Source organism: Somniosus microcephalus, unplaced genomic scaffold (genome assembly GCF_052327205.1).
Source record: "Somniosus microcephalus isolate GS21.2 unplaced genomic scaffold, FLI_Smic_1.0 unresolved_chr3, whole genome shotgun sequence".
Classification (NCBI taxonomy): Eukaryota; Metazoa; Chordata; class Chondrichthyes; order Squaliformes; family Somniosidae; genus Somniosus; species Somniosus microcephalus.
Genome location: NW_028225181.1, coordinates 57,464,858 through 57,481,570, shown reverse-complemented (window position 1 = coordinate 57,481,570; position 16,713 = coordinate 57,464,858). Strand labels below are relative to the sequence as shown.

The following is a 16,713-nucleotide window of genomic DNA, read 5'->3' as shown; positions in this document are numbered from 1 at the left end:
TGAGCCAAAACTTCCTTGGACGTGATCAAGCCTTTGCATTTATGGAAGGCACGTTTACAGTCTTCGCTCCGTTTCCAAATTACTCCCGTTTGTAGCAGTTCGTTAAGAGGGTGCAGAAGAGTTGACAAGTTCGGTAAAAATTTTTGATAGTAATTTATCAATCCCAGGAACGACCTTAATTGTGAGACATTTTCAGGTGCTGGGGCTTTTATGACCACTTCAATTTTTTCAGGTGACTTATGCAACCCTTCCTTGTTAATTATGTGGCCACAATATGATATTTGTTTCTGGAAAAATTCGCACTTGGGGCGATTTGCACGTAGGCCCCGTTCTCTCAGCCTAGTGAGCACCTGCTCCAAATTGGCAAGGTGCTCGTTGTCGTTTTCTCCTGTTACAAGGATGTCGTCTAGGTAGCATTGAGTCCCCGGAATCCCTTGGAGGACTTGCTCCATAGCTCTTTGCCAGATAGCTGGAGCTGATGCTACTCCGAAAACCAGTCGATTGTACTGGTACAGGCCTTTGTGTGTATTTATCATGAGATACTTTTTAGAGGCCTCTTCAACCTCCATCTGTAGATATGCCTGTGCCAAGTCAATTTTGGTGAAACGTTTCCCTCCGGATAGTGAGGTGAAAATATCTTCTATCCTCGGAAGAGGATACTGTACCGTGTGAAGGACCAGGTTTACAGTCACCTTGAAGTCGCCACAGATGCGAATCTTTTCTCTGTTCTTCAGATTTATCATTATTCAACGTTTTCTTCATGACCGGGATGATGGGTGTTGCCCACTCACTCCAATCTATCTTGGATAATACGCCTGCCTTTTCCAAATTCTCCAGCTTTGCCTCGACTGCTGGACGAATTGCGTATAGCACCGGCCTTGCCTTAAAAAACTTGGGAATTGCCGCATCTTCCACTTTTATTGAGGAGGTGATGCCTTTCAAGGTTCCTAGTTTCTGTTGAAACACTTCCTTGGCGTTGGCCAAGATATCTTTTAATCGTTCAGGTATGACGTCATCACCATTTTTATTCTTACTGGTCACCGTCAGTGCCTGAATGGAGTGCCAGTCTAAACGTATCTTCCTGATCCATTCACGTCCCAACAGCGGTGGACCACCATCTTGTAGAATGTATAAATACAACTTCTGTATTTCCTTGCCGTTGTATACAACAGGCACCCTTATTTTCCCTTTGGGGTATACTTTCTGCCCCGTATATATTTTCAAGATAATGGATGTGTCTTTCAAAGGTATATGCGGAAATAGCCTCTCGTAATCCCGTCGACTTATGACGGTCAGAGCTGATCCTGTATCTAGCTCCATTTTAACTGGGGACCCCGCTATCATGAGGGTAACCCAAATGGTCTGGTAATCTTCTTTGGCAATTACATTATGTAATTTGAGACAGCTTAGTCTCTTGTTTCCGGAGTTGCTATTGCTCTTCTGGTCTTCGGAGCTACTGTCCGTCATCATTTGTACCTTTCTGTACTTTTCCTTATTGATTTTTTTCCTGTCCGTGGATTTTTTGTGTCCAGATCGGCATACACGTGCAATGTGTCCAATCTTTCCGCATTGCCTGCATGCTTTGTCCTTGAACCAGCAGTCCCTCTGGTCATGGGTGGATCTGCTGCAGCGATAACATCTCTCGAAACCCTGTGTCATTTCATGGGTGCCGAAGTCCTGTGGCTTTTGCTGTATCTCTGCAGCTCCTCTTGCGGCTGCTTCGTATGATACAGCCATACTGAAAGCCTTGTCCAGTGTCAAATCTTTCTCAGAAAGTAGCCTTTTCTGTGTTCCTTCACTTAGGAGACCGCAGATGAATTTATCTCAAAGAGAATCTGCCAGTCCTGCCCAGAATTGGCAGTGCTTTGAAAGCTTCCTTAATTCGGTGAGGTAATCAGCGTTACTTTCATTCTTGTGCTGATTCCTCTTGAAGAATTTGAATCGTTCCGCTATCAGCAGCGGTGTTGGGTTTAAGTGCTCCTGTAGGGTATCAACAATCTCCTTAAAATTCTTGTCCTTTGGTTTGGCTGGAGTGATTAAGTTTCGTAACAGCCCGTATGTCCTTGCGCCCATTAGATTTAGAAGTATTGATGCCTTTTTATCATCTTCTATTTCATTTGCTGTGCAATATACCTCTACTCTTTCCACATATGTGGTCCAATCCTCTATATCATTATCGAAAGCATTAATATTGCCAGCCTTAGGCATCCTGAAAAAAAATGGTGCTTCCCGCGCTTTCCTTTCTTCCCTGCAGAAAAAATGGCGCTTCCCGCGCTTTCCCGCCGTTGCTGCTGCTGACAATGCTGTTTTCCACGGTTTTTATTTACAGGTGGAGACTCGTTCCCGCCAGACTCTCTGGGACTTTTCCCTCCCTCTGCTTGGTCCGAACGCCGACCTGCTTTGCAGCGCCGTCTGTCTCCCGAGTGCTCCCCTCCTCTGTCTCTGTTTGCCTCCGCCTTTGCTGCTCGGCCCTGCTGCAGAGCCAGCCAATGGAGCCCCAGCCCGCCACCTGGGAAGGATTATTGCAGTACCTGCCACCAGCTCGGTTAGCTGGTGAAACCAAAGTTTTTTTCTTTTTTTTTTTTCTTTCTTGCTTTTCTTTGACTTTCGTCTGAGGACTCGATCTCCTTGAGGTGCTGCCGAATTGCAGGTAAGTCCGTTTCCAATTCATCACCACTGTAGTATCCGTGTGTTAATGGAGACACGGAAGGCAGGAGTTGGTTTTTACAGGTGTTTACTGAACAAAGTCTGGAGGTGAACTAACAGATACAAGACAATATACAGGCTTATATAGCTCGAGTGGCCATTACCGGCATTACAGTACACAGGGGGCTCTTAAAGGCACATACACCACACCTGCTGTTAATTATGTTATTTCTTATAGTTTCACAATTATACGTATGAACAGCACACATTATAATTTAATCTATTCTACTACTCATTCTGCTTTAAGCTTATATTGTGTTTAATAACAGACACACCCTGTTCTTTCCCCTGATCTGATTACAGATTCCAACCATTCGATTCAGTGAATGGAATGTCTTATCAGTGTTGCCATAGCGACCTGTCTGCAGTGAAACACCTGTTTGAGTTTCTAACTCAGACTAAACTTCTCTTTCCCATAATGCATATTACATAAGACATTTGATGTCAATGAATTTTAGCTTTCTTATGTTAATATCTCTAAAACCTACAAGAAAGAAAGACTTGCATTTATATAGCACCTTTCACCACCTCAGGACGTCGCAATGTGCTTCACAGCCAATGAAGTACTTTGGAAGTGTAGTCACTGACAGTGTTGTATTGTAGGAAACAAGCGGCTCAGATACACAAACCTTTAAAAGTGAGAGGACAAGTTAAGGTTCATGGTATTAAAGGGAGTGGGGCAGCATGGATAGGAAGTTTTGTAAAGGACAGAGAGTAGTGGTTAATGGATGTTCAGACTGGAGGGATGTAAACAGTGGTGTCTCCCAGGGTCAATGTTGGGACCATTGCTCTTCTCAATACAGACAAATGATCTGGGCTTGGGTTTATGGAGCACAAGATCAAAATATCTAGATGAAACTACAATAGGGAGTGTGGGGAACTGTGAAGTGTGATTTCAATGTGATATACATGGGTTAGTAGATTGAACAGGTAGGGGTCAGATGAAATTTAGTGCAGAGATATGTGAAGTGATACACTTTGGGAGGAAAAATGAGGGGAAATGTACATTTTAAGTTGAAACATACAAGATTTTTGAGGGGTATTGACAGGGTAGATGCTGAGAGGTTGTTTCCCCTGGCTGGAATGTGTAGAACTAAGGGGCATAATCTCAGGATAAGGGGTCGGCCATTTAAGACTGAGATAAGGAGGAATTTCTTCACTCAGAGGGTTGTGAATCTTTGGAATTCTCTGCCCCAGAGGGCTGTGAATGCTGAGTCTTTGAGTATATTCAAGGCTGAGCTAGATAGATTTTTGGGGCTATGGGAATCGGGTGAGAAAGTGGAGTTGAGGTCGATGATCAGTCATGATCTTATTGAATGGCAGAGCAGGCTCGAGGGGCCGTGTGACCCACACCTGCTCCTAATTCTTATGTAAAACTTTAAAAAGAGTAGAGGAGCAGAGTGATTTAAGAGTATTTAATAGTACAGTGGTGTTCCACAGGGATCGGTGCTGGGATCACTGTTGTTCATAAACGATTTGGACTCAGGAATCAGAAGAACAAATTCAAAGTTTGTCGATAACACCAAAAAAGGTAGAGATAATACTGAGGAAGACAAAATGCAAGAAGCCATTAATAAAGTTCAGCATGGGGGTGTAATTGGCAAATGAATTTCACTATAGATCAGTGTGAGGTGGTGTGTTAAAGAATTTCACTGTAGATCAGTGTGAGGTGGTGTGTTAATGAATTTCACTATACATCGGTGTGAGGTGGTGTGTTAATGAATTTCACTACAGATCAATGTAAGGTGGTGTGTTAATGAATTTCACAATAGATTAGTGTGAGGTGGTGTGTTAATGAATTTCACTGTAGATCAGTGTGAGGTGGTGTGTTAATGAATTTCACTGGATCAGTGTGAGGGGGTTTGCTAATGAATTTCACTATAGATCAGTGTGAGGTGGTGTGTTAATGAATTTCACTGGATCAGTGTGAGGTGGTGTGTTAATGAATTTCACTGGATCAGTGTGAGGTGGTGTGTTAATGAATTTCACTGTAGATCAGTGTGAGGTGGTGTGTTAATGAATTTCACTGTAGATCAGTGTGAGATGGTGTGTTAATGAACTTCACTACAGATCAACGTGAGGTGGTGTGTTAATGAATTTCACTATAGATCAGTGTCAGGTGGTGTATTCATTAATTTCATTGTAGATCAGTGTGAGGTGGTGTGTTAAAGAATTTCACTAGATCAGTGTGAGGTGGTGTGTTAATGAATTTCACTATGGATTAGTGTGAGGTGGTGTGTTATTGAATTGCTCTATAGATCATTGTGAGGTGGTGTGTTAATGAATTTCACTGTAGATCAGTGTGAGGTGGTGTAATAATTAATTACATTGTAGATCAGTGTGAGGTGGTGTGTTAATAAATTTCACTGGATCAGTGTGAGGTGGTGTGTTAATGAACTTCACTGGATCAGTGTGAGGTGGTGTGTTAATGAATTTCACTGGATCAGTGTGAGGTGGTGTGTTAATGAATTTCACTACAGATCAACGTGAGGTGGAGTGTTAATGAATTTCACTGTAGATCAGTGTCAGGTGGTGTAATAATTAATTACATTGTAGATCAGTGTGAGGTGGTGTGTTAATAAATTTCACTGGATCAGTGTGAGGTGGTGTGTTAATGAACTTCACTGGATCAGTGTGAGGTGATGTGTTAATGAATTTCACTGGATCAGTGTGAGGTGGTGTGTTAATGAATTTCACTGTAGATCAGTGTGAGGTGGTGTAATGAATTTCAGAATAGATCAGTGTGAGGTGGTGTGTTAATGAATTTCACTATAGATCAGTGTGAGGTGGTGTGTTAATGAATTTTACTACAGGTCAATGTGAGGTGGTGTGTTAATGAATTTCACTATAGATTAATGTGAGGTGGTGTGTCAATGAATTTCATTATAGATCAGTGTGAGGTGGTGTGTACATGAATTTCACTGTAGATCAGTGTGAGGTGGTGTGTTAATGAATTTCACTGTAGATCAGTGTGAGGTGGTGTGTTAATGAATGTCACTAGATCAGTGTGAGGTGGTGTGTTAATGAATTTCACTGCAGATCAGTGTGAGGTGGTGTGTTAATGAATTTCACTATAGATCAGGGTGAGGTGGTGTGTTAATGAATTTCACTAGATCAGTGTGAGGTGGTGTGTTAATGAACTTCACTGGATCAGTGTGAGGTTGTGTGTTAAAGAATTTCACTGTAGATCAGTGTGAGGTGTGTTAATGAATTTCAATATAGATCAGTGTGAGTTGGTGTGTTAATGAATTTCACTATAGATCAGTGTGAGGTGGTGTGTTAATGAATTTCACTGTAGATCAGTGTGAGGTGGTGTTTTAATGAATTACACTATAGATCAGTGTGAGGTGGGGTGTTAATGAATTTCACTACAGATCAATGTGAGGTGGTGTGTTAATGAATTTCACTACAGATCAGTGTGAGGTGGTGTATTAATGAATTTCACTGTAGATCAGTGTGAGGTGGTGTGTTAATGAATTTCACTATAGATCAGTGTGAGGTGTGTTAATGAATGTCACTATAGATCAGTGTGAGGTGGTGTGGTAATGAATTTCACTGTAGATCAGTGTCAGGTGGTGTGTTAATGAATTTCGCTATAGATCAGTGTGAGGTAAGAACATAAGAACATAAGAAATAGGAGCAGGAGTAGGCCAATCGGCCCCTCGAGCATGCTCCGCCACTCAATAAGATCATGGCTGACCTGATCCTGACCGCCAATTTACTATCACAGAACTATTTCCTGAATCTAACAGAATTAGACACACGAAATAGGATCAGGATCAGGCTACATGGCCCCTGGGCCCGCTCCGCTACCCACAGGGCCATGACCGATCCAAACCTACACTCATGTCCAAATTCCTGCAAGCTCCCCGTAACCCTTTACTTCTAGGAAACTGTCTATTTCTGTTTTAAATTTATGTAATGATGTAGCTTCTACAGCTTTTTGGGGCAGCATATTCCATAGACCTACCACCCTCTGAGTGAAGTAGTTCCTCCTCATCTCAGTTTTGAAAGAGCAGCCCCTTATTCTAAGACTATGCCCCCTAGTTCTAGTTTCACCCATCATCGGGAACATCCTCCCTGCATCCACCCGATCCAACCCCTTCACAATCTTATATGTTTCAATAAGATCGCCTCTCATTCTTCTGAACTCCAGTGAGTAGAGTCCCAATCTACACAATCTCTCCTCATATGTCCATCCCCTCATCCCCGGGATTAACTGAGTGAACCTTCTTTGTACTGACTCGAGAGCAAGTATGTCCTTTCTTAAGTATGGACACCAAAACTGTATGCAGTATTCCACGTGCGGTCTCACCAATACCTTGTACAACTGAAGCAATACCTCCCTATTTTTATATTCTATCCCCCTAGCAATGAAAGCCAACATTCCATTGGCCTTCTTAATCACTTGCTGCACCTGCATACTAACCTTTTGAGTTTCCTGCACCAGGACCCCCAGATCCCTTTCTACTTCAGTACTTTCCAGTTTCTTGCCATTAAGATAATAACTTGCTCTACGATTTTTCCTGCCAAAGTGCATAGCCTCACACTTTCCAGTATTGTATTCCATCTGCCAAAACTCTGCCCACTTACTTAGCCTGTCTATGTCCCCTTGCAGGTTTTTTATGTCCTCCTCACTCACTACTTTCCCTCCCATCTTAGTATCATCTGCAAACTTTGATATGCTACACTCGGTCCCCTCCTCCAAATCGTTAATATAGATTGTAAAGACTTGGGGACCGAGCACTGACACCTGCGGAACACCACTAGTTACTGATTGCCAGTCTGAGAATGAACCATTTATCCCAACTCTCTGCCTTCTGTTAGATAGCCAATCCTCTATCCATGCCAGAATATTACCCCCAATCCCGTGATTTTTATCTTAAGCAATAATCTTTTGTGTGGCACCTTGTCAAATGCCTTTTGGAAGTCCAAATACACAACGTCCACTGGTTCCTCTTTATCCACCCGATATGTTACTTCCTCAAAGAACTCCAGCAAATTTGTCAAACATGACTTCCCCTTCATAAAACCATGCTGACTTTGTCCTATTAAATTATGATTATCCAAACGTCCTGTTACTGTCTCCTTAATAATGGACTCCAAAATTTTACCTACCACAGATGTTAGGCTAACCGGTCTATAGTTTCCAGCTTTCTGTCTACTGCCCTTTTTAAATAAGGGTGTTACATTAGCAGTTTTCCAGTCTGCCGGGACCTTTGCCGAGTCCAGGTAGTTTTGGAAAATTATTACCAATGCATCCACAATCCCTACCGCCACTTCCCTCAAGACCCTAGGATGTAAGCCATCAGGTCCAGGTGATTTATCCGCCTTGAGTCCCATTATTTTACCGAGTACCACTTCCTTAGTGATTTTGATCGTGTTTAGCTCCTCCCCCCCCTTTAGCCCCCTGTTTGTCCAGTGTTGGGATATTCTTAGTGTCTTCTACTGTAAAGACTGATATAAAATATTCATTCAGTGTTTTTGCCATCTCCATATTTCCCACCATGAATTTCCCGGTCTCATCCTCTAAGGGGCCAACATTTACTTTAGCCACCCTTTTTCTTTTCATATAACTATAAAAACTTTTAGTATCTGTTTTTATATTTTTTGCTAATTTACTTTCATAATCTATCTTCCCTTTCTTAATCAATCTTTTTGTTATTTTTTGCTGTCTTTTAAAGTTTTCCCAATCCTCTATCCTCCCACTAGATTTGGCTACCTTATATGCCCTTGTTTTTAGTCGAATACTATCCTTAATTTCTTTACTTAGCCACGGATGGCTGTGTTTTCTTTTACACCCTTTTCTTCTCAGTGGAATATATATTTTTTGGAAGTTGTAAAATAACTCCTTAAATGTACACCACTGATCATGTATCGTCTTACCCTTTAATCTATTTTCCCAATCCACTCTACTCAATTCCGCTCTCATACCTTCATAGTCTCCTTTATTCAAGCTTAGCACGCTTGTTTGAGATCCAACCTTCTCACCCTCTAAGTGAATATGGAATTCAACGATGTTATGGTCACTCATTCCAAGGGGATCCTTTACTAGGACATTTTTAGTTAATCCTGTCTCGTTACACAGGACCAGATTGAAGGTTGCTTGCCCCCTGGTCGGTTTAATTACATACTGCTCAAGAAACCCATCCCTAATACACTCAATGAACTCATCCTCAAAGCAGCCCTGCCCAATTTAATTTGTCCAATTAATATGATAGTTAAAATCCCCCATAATTATAGATGTTCCCTTATTACAAGCCTCAACTATTTCCTGATTGATACTCCGTCCTACAGAGTTGCCACTATTCGGAGGCCTATAGACTACACCCTCTAGTGTTTTTTTCCCCTTATTATTCCTTACCTCCACCCAAACTGTTTCATTATCCTGATCTTTTGACCCAATATCATTTCTCTGTATTACAGTGATTCCTTCCTTTATTAAGATAGCCACCCCACCTCCCCTTCCTTCCTGCCTGTCCTTCCTGATCGTTAAATAACCTGGTATGTTTAATTCCCAGGCATTGTCACCTTGCAGCCATGTTTCTGTAATGGCCACAAGATCGTACCCATATGTAGTTATTTGTGCCATTAACTCGTCTATTTTGTTACGATTGGTACGTGCATTCAGATAGAGAACTTTCAAAGATGTTTTGTGACACTTAGTTCCTGCTTTTGCCTTTTTATTACTTTACCTTTTACTCCATACCTTCTGTCCCTTCCTGACACGCTCTGGTTTTTAATTTCCCCACTGCTACCTAAGTCTATGACCTTCTCTGTTGTCATTTTTATTATTTACTCTCTAGGAACTTCCCCCCCACTAGTTAGTTTAAAGCCCTCTCTACAGCCCTAGTTAAATAATCCACCAGAACTCTAGTCCCAGCACTGGCCTAGTGAAGCCCGTCCCAACGGAACAGCTCCCTCCTGCCCCAGTACTGGTGCCAGTGTCCCAGGAACCAAAACCCATTTCTCCCACACCAGTCTTTGAGCCACACATTTAACTCTCTAATTTTATTTGTCCTAGCCAAATTCGCTTGTGGTTCAGGTAATAATCCAGAGATTATTACCCTTGTGGTTCTGCTTTTTAATTTGGCCCCTAGCTGCTCAAACTCCCTCAGCAGAACCTCCTTCCTTGTCCTATCTATGTCGTTGGTACCAACATGGACCACGACAACTGGATCCTCCCCCTCCCACTCCAAGTTTCTCTCCAGTCCAGAGGAGATGTCCTTAACCCTGGCACAGGGCAGGCAACACAGCCTTCGGGTCTCTCGCTCTCGGCTGCAAAGAACTCTATCTATCCCCCTAACGATACTATCCCCTACCACTACAACATTTATTTTAACTCCTCCCACTTGAATGGCCCCCTGCTCCACGGTGCTGTGGCCAGGTTGCTCATCCTCCCCGCAGTCCCTGTTCCCATCCTCACAGGGAGTAAGAGCCTCGAACCTGTTGGACAAGTGCAAGGGCTGTGGCTCCTCCAACACTACCTCCTGGATCCCCGTACCTGCCTCACTTCTAGCCACACCATCCTGACCCTGGCCACGGACTACATCTGAATTAATTAATCTAATTGTTCTGAATACCTCGTGATACACAGAGTCCAGGTAACTCTCCCCCTCCCCGATGTGTCTCAATGTTTGAAGCTCGGACTCCAGCTCTTCAACACGGACTGGAATTCCTCGAGCAGCCAACACTTACTGCAAATGTGATCACCGTGAGCATCAGTGGTGTCCACCAGCTCCCACATATTGCAGCAGCAACACATCACCTGATCTCCCATTCTATGTAATTAATTAAATTTATTAATATTATTCTTAAATACCCTCTGCCCCGATTTTAGATGGTGAATATCACACGTTAGAAACTGTAAACCAAAGAGATTTAAGCTTAAAAAGGGAGAAATACTTACCAACCAATCACTTACCCGCTTTCTGGTGACCTCACACTTGGATTATTTTTTAACTCTCTCCTTCCCTCCGAGTTCCCAGACCGGAGACTGGTAGGCCTTACCTGGTCTCTGGGACTTTTATATGCCCGCTGCTGCCGCTGAGTTCACGGCGACGCTGTGAGGCCTTACCTGGTCTCTGGGACTTTTATAGCCCCGCTGCTGCCGCTGAGTTCCCGCCGATGCTGTGAGGCCTTACCTGGTCTCTGGGACTTTTATAGCCCCGCTGCTGCCGCTGAGTTCCTGCCGACGAGTGATAATGAATTTCACTATGGATCAGTGTGAGGTGGTGTGTTATTGAATTTCACTATAGATCAGTGTTAGGTGGTGTGTTAATGAATTTCACTGTAGATCAGTGTGAGGTGGTGTGTTAATGAATTTCACTATAGATCAGTGTGAGGTGGTGTATTAATGAATTTCACTGTAGATCAGTTTGAGCTGGTGTGTTAATGAATTTCACTAGGTCAGTTTGAGGTGGTGTGTTAATGAATTTCACTATAGATCAGTGTGAGGTGGTGTATTAATGAATTTCGCTGTGGATCAGTGTGAGGTGGTGTGTTAATGAATTTCACTAGATCTGTGTGAGGTGGTGTGTTAATGAATTTCACTGTAGATCAGTGTGAGGTGGTGTGTTAATGAATTTCACTATAGATCAGCGTGAGGTGGGGCATTAATGAATTTCACTATAGATTAGTGTGAGGTGGTGTGTTAATGAATTTCACTGTAGATCAGTGTGAGTTGGTGTGTTAATGAATTTCACTATAGATCAGTGTGAGGTGGTGTGTTAATGAATGTCACTATAGATCAGTGTGAGGTGGTGTGTTAATGAATTTCACTGTAGATCAGTGAGAGGTGGTGTGTTTTGGTGGGAAGAATAAGGAGGCCACACAATACTTGGACAACAAGGGTGTGAAATTGACTTGCTTTGTGCCTCCTGTGATATTCAGTGGGAGATTAGCGGTGGCGGCAGCCGGTTGCGCCCCGCGGCACTGCACAGCCGGCAACGACATCATTGCCGTGCGCAGCACCCCGGGTGCAACCTTGGGTTGCGACCCCTGACCCATCGCCGGACGATGCGTCCGACAGGGTCAGGGGTCGTTCCTGCAGCCACAGCGACACCACTTAAAGGGCAGGTGTCAGGCGGCAAATTTTAATTTTGGCACACTGCCAGCACCTGCCCCCTTCCCCTTCTTTGGGGTGTCGGCTGTGATCGCTCAGCCCGGCGCTCCTCTTGATCTGACACCCCGCTCCCCGGTGGTCCAGCAGGGCCCTGGTGTGTGCAGTGCTAGGCCCCTCCCCTTTAATCAGGGAGGGAGGTCTGCTATGACGCGGTGCTATGTGCCGACGGGCGTGGCGCTGTTACACGAAGCACTGTGAAATTCACTGGTAACCCCTCAAGAGGGAGGAGAGCGCTTCCAGTAGCACCCCGCCTCCTGCCTGGAGCGCTACTACTGAATTTAATGCACAGGACACTAACTTTTTCAGGGCGCTAAAATTAGCCCCGGCGACGTTAGCGACCCAAAGGGAATGCCACCGAATTTCCCCGCAAGAGTCTAAATGGGCTGGAGGAGCAGAGGGATCCAGGGAAACAGATACACAAATCACTAGAAGAAGTGACACAGGTTAATAAGGCCATTTTTAAAAAAAGGCACTGAGCTACATTCGTAAAGGAGCCTTCTGTTCCGTGCCTAGGAGCTCTGAACCATGGCAGAGAGAGGCTGGGACATGTTTCTCACACGCCTCAAGGTTACCCACACGGGGACTTTGCTGTCAGCGAAGAGAGATGAGAAAGACCAAAGTGCCGTTTGCCCCTCTCAGTGTGGCCCTGAAGGACTGTGTCCAGGCTGGAGTTCTGTTCCCACCATACGATCCTCCCTCAGATTGTCCTTTCTGAGCTCCAGCCAGGTGATGCTAAACACTCAGGTGGGAAAGACAAAAATCTACAGCAATGTGTTTAAAGCAAAGCTGATTTATTTGACATCCATCCAGAATATTAAACTCCAGCCCACTTACAGGAGTTACTAACATCAGCAGAAACAAACCCCAACTGTCAGAATGAACATGGTTCAGTCCTGGATGTGATTAACAGCAGCAAAAACAACAGAATCCAACCCCTGCAGTCACACGTGAACTCGCTGGTGTCTCAGCAGGTGGGATGAGCGAGTGAATGCCTTCCCACACTCAGAGCAGGTGAACGGCCTCTCCCCAGTGTGAGTGCGCTGGTGTATAGTGAGCTGAGATGATCGCCTGAACCCAGTCCCGCAGTGAGAGCACCTGAACGGTCTCTCCCCAGTATGAGTGCGCTGGTGGACAGTGAGATCAGATGATCGCCTGAACCCAGTCCCGCAGTGCGAGCACCTGATCGGCCTTTCCCCAGTGTGAACTCGCTGGTGTGTCAGCAGGTAGGATGACTGAGTGAATCCCTTCCCACACTCAGAGCAGGTGAACGGCCTCTCCCCAGTGTGAACTCGCTGGTGTGTCAGCAGGTGGGATGACTGAGTGAATCCCTTCCCACACTCAGGGCAGGTGAACGGCCTCTCCCCAGTGTGAACTCGCTGGTGTCTCAGCAGGTGGGTTGACTGAGTGAATCCCTTCCCACACTCAGGGCAGGTGAACAGCCTCTCCCCACTGTGAACTCGCTGGTGTGTCAGCAGGGTGGATGAGCGAGTGAATCCCTTCCCACACTCAGAGCAGGTGAACGGCCTCTCCCCAGTGTGAGTCCGCTGGTGGACAGTGAGGTCAGATGACTGCCTGAACCCAGTCCCGCAGTGAGAGCACCTGAACGGCCTCTCCCCAGTGTGAACTTGCTGGTGTATCAGCAGTTTGGATGACCGAGTGAATCCCATCCCACACTCAGAGCAGGTGAACGGTCTCTCCCCGGTGTGAACACGCTGGTGTGTCTGAAGGTCAGATGACCGAGTGAATCCCTTCCCACACTCAGAGCAGTTGAACGGCCTCTCCCCGGTATGAATGCGCTTGTGTCTCGATAGGCCAGAGGGTCGGCTGAATCCTCGTCCACACGCAGAACACGTGTACGGTTTCTCCCCGGTGTGAACGGTGCTTTTTGCTTCCATATTCAAAGGCCGATGATATTCAGTTCCTGATGAATCGAGTGACTCTGTCAGCTCTTGACGTGATGTGTGGTTTGAGTTTCCCGTCTGTAAATCCTCCCCATCTAATACCCTGTACAATGAATTTAAAACAGGGAGCGTGAGACAGAACCCACTAAAGAGGCAGGTTGTGAAATTGAGCTCAATGAATCTGGTCATTTGTGGGGCCGGCACTAGAAAAAAGTGACCATGAAAGCTGCCGGATTGTCCTAAAATCCCACTGGTTCACTAATGTCCCTCGGTGAAGGGAATCTGCCACCTGGTCTGGGCCTCTGGCCTCTATGGGAGGAGAGAGAGAGAGAGAGAGGTGGGAGTGGGAGGGGGCGAAGGAGATGGACTTTATACATCTGCAACTCGAACAGAACTTTGACAGAACCTTCAAAACCCGCAACCTCCAGCAGCTAGAAGGACAAAGGCAGAAGCTGCATGGGAGCACCATCACCTGCAAGTTCTCCAAGTCACACACCATCCTGACTTGGACATATATCGCCGTTGCTACATCATCACTGGGTGAAAATCCTGGAACTCCTTACACAACAGCATTGTGGGAGTACCTTCACCTCACGGACTGCAGCAGCTCAAGAAGGTGGCCCACCATCACCTTCTCAAGGGGAAGATGGGGATTGGCAACATATTCTGGTCTTGCGAGCGACGCCCACATCCCAAGAATGAATTAAAACAAATCTGCAGATGTAAACTGGATTAAAAGCATCTACAGAAATACTTATTCCTAAAACAATATTCTTTTACATTGTAGGGACAGTGTCTGTTTAACAACCTAATCTCCCCCAGAATCCACCTCCCTTGACTGTCACACATTGGAAATTGTTGGGTCCTCCTGGGCTCAGAAGTACTGGGGGTTAAACCCAGCAGCTTCTCCTCCATCTCCACACCAGCTCAAACTGAAGCAACAAAAAGACCTACACAGGCGGCCAGGGCCCTATCTTCTGTCAGCCTGCAATAAAACTCTTCCCGACAGCTGCTGACTAATTCACCGTGCCCCAGAAACCGCTTTATCCAACGCTCTGATTTCCCCGCTGAGAGTGCGCATGCTCCCCGGGGCCGTGGGCCATTCTGGGAGCATGGCTCCTGTCCTTTGTCCCGACTCAGACTTGGTGGAACCATCTGAAGAAACCGGTAAGTGGCGGCTCGGATGGGGGAGGCACTGCACCCAGGGTTTCCTGGTGCCGCGGCCCTGGCTGCACGTCCGTCGGGCCCGGCCACTCTGATTCTGATTGAGTTTTTTGATGAGGTAACAGAGAGGGTTGATGAGGGCAATGCGGTTAACGTGGTGTACATGGATTTCCAAAAGGCGTTCGACAAAGAGCCACATAATAGGCTTGCCAGCAATGTTGAAGCCCATGGAATAAAAGGGACACTGGCAGCATGGATATGAAATTGGCTAAGTGACAGGAAACAAGAGTAGTGGTGAACGGTTGTTTTTCAGACTGGAGGAAGGTATACAGTGGTGTTCCCCAGGGGTCGGTACTAGGACCACTGCTTTTCTTGAGATATATATATATATATATATATATTAATGACTTGGACTTGGGTGTACAGGACACAGTTTCAAAATATGCAGATGACACAAAACTTGGAAGTATAGTGAACAGTGAGAAGGATAGTGATAGACTTCAAGAGGACATAGACATGCTGGTGGAATGGGGGGACACATGGGAGATGAAATTTAACGCAGAAAGGTGCAAAGCGATACATTTTGGTAGGAAGAATGAGGAGAGGCAATATAAACTAAAGGGTACAATGCTAAAGTAGGTGCAGGAACAGAGAGACCTGGGGGTATGTGTGCACAAATCGTTGAAGGTGGCAGGGCAGGTTGAGAAAGTGGTTAAAAAAGCATATGGGATCCTGGGCTTTATAAATAGAGGCATAGAGTCCAAAAGCAAGGAGGTTATGATGAACCTTTATAAAACACTGGTACGGCCTCAACTGGAGTATTGTGTCCAATTCTGGGCACCGCACTTTAGGAAGGATGTGAAGGCTTTAGAGAAGGTGCAGAAAAGATTTACAAGAATGGTTCCAGGGATGAGGGACTTCAGTTATGTGGATAGACTGGAGAAGCTGGGGTTGTTCTCCTTAGAGCAGAGAAGATTGAGAGGAGATTTGATAGAGGTGTTCAAAATCACGAGGGGTCAGGACAGAGTAGAGAGAGAGAAAATGTTCCCATTGGTGGAAGGGTCGAGAACCGGAGGACACAGATTTAAGGTGATTGGCAGAAGAACCAAAGGCGACATGAGGAAAAACTTTTTTACGCAGCGAGTGGTTAGGATATGGAATGCACTGCCTGAAAGGATGGTGGAGGCAGATTCAATCACGGCTTTCAAAAGGGAATTGGATAAGTACCTGAAGTAAATAAATTTGCAGGGTTACGGGGAAAGGGCGGTGGAGTGGGACTAGCTGAAGTGGTCATGCAGAGAGCCGGCACGGGCTCGACGGCCTGAATGGCCTCCTTCTGTGCTGTAACCATTCTATGATTCTATAAAATATTAGAAAGTTTGTTCCACAGAAGCACGAGGTTTATCTGCTTTTATTGATGAATTTAAAAAGTCTCTATTAAAACCTGAGTCAGTGTGTTGTGAGCCAAAGAGCCTTGTGTCCAATAAGGGGAATAAAGGCCCACAGCCTCCCCTGGCCCCGGGCCCGGAACAAGGGACTGGAGAAACTCGCTGCCCTGTGGATCAGACAATCAGCTGGCGCTAGTCCCACCCCTCAGGCTCCCTGATTGGTTAGAGGTCCCGCCGCCGGCTCGCTCCTCCAGCCCCACCCCGCTCGCTCCCTATTGGTCGGAAGCTCCCATCAATCAGGCCGCAGGACCGGGTCACATGTCCCCGAGGTGATCACGTGCTCCGTCCAACTGGCGCCACTCGGTCCGGGGCCTCGCGGACTCTCAGGTTTTTCTATTTCTCTTTATTCTCTCCCAATCCACCCCTCCCC

At 45.5% G+C, this 16,713-nt stretch overlaps 1 protein-coding gene and 1 pseudogene across 2 annotated transcripts in view; one reads left to right on the top strand and one right to left on the bottom strand.

Annotated features, from left to right (window-relative positions):
• LOC147091568 (uncharacterized) overlaps positions 1-16,713 on the top strand; it is a 65,236-nt pseudogene that overhangs the window by 26,872 nt on the left and 21,651 nt on the right. The window lies entirely within an intron of this gene.
• The window catches only part of LOC147091567 (uncharacterized), a 52,872-nt gene continuing 48,770 nt past the window's right edge, over positions 12,612-16,713 (bottom strand). The window contains exon 2 of the mRNA XM_085976814.1: positions 12,612-13,626. Within this exon, the coding sequence (XP_085832940.1) occupies positions 12,772-13,626 (855 nt within the window). The 3' untranslated portion in view covers positions 12,612-12,771. The remainder of the gene's footprint in view (positions 13,627-16,713) is intronic.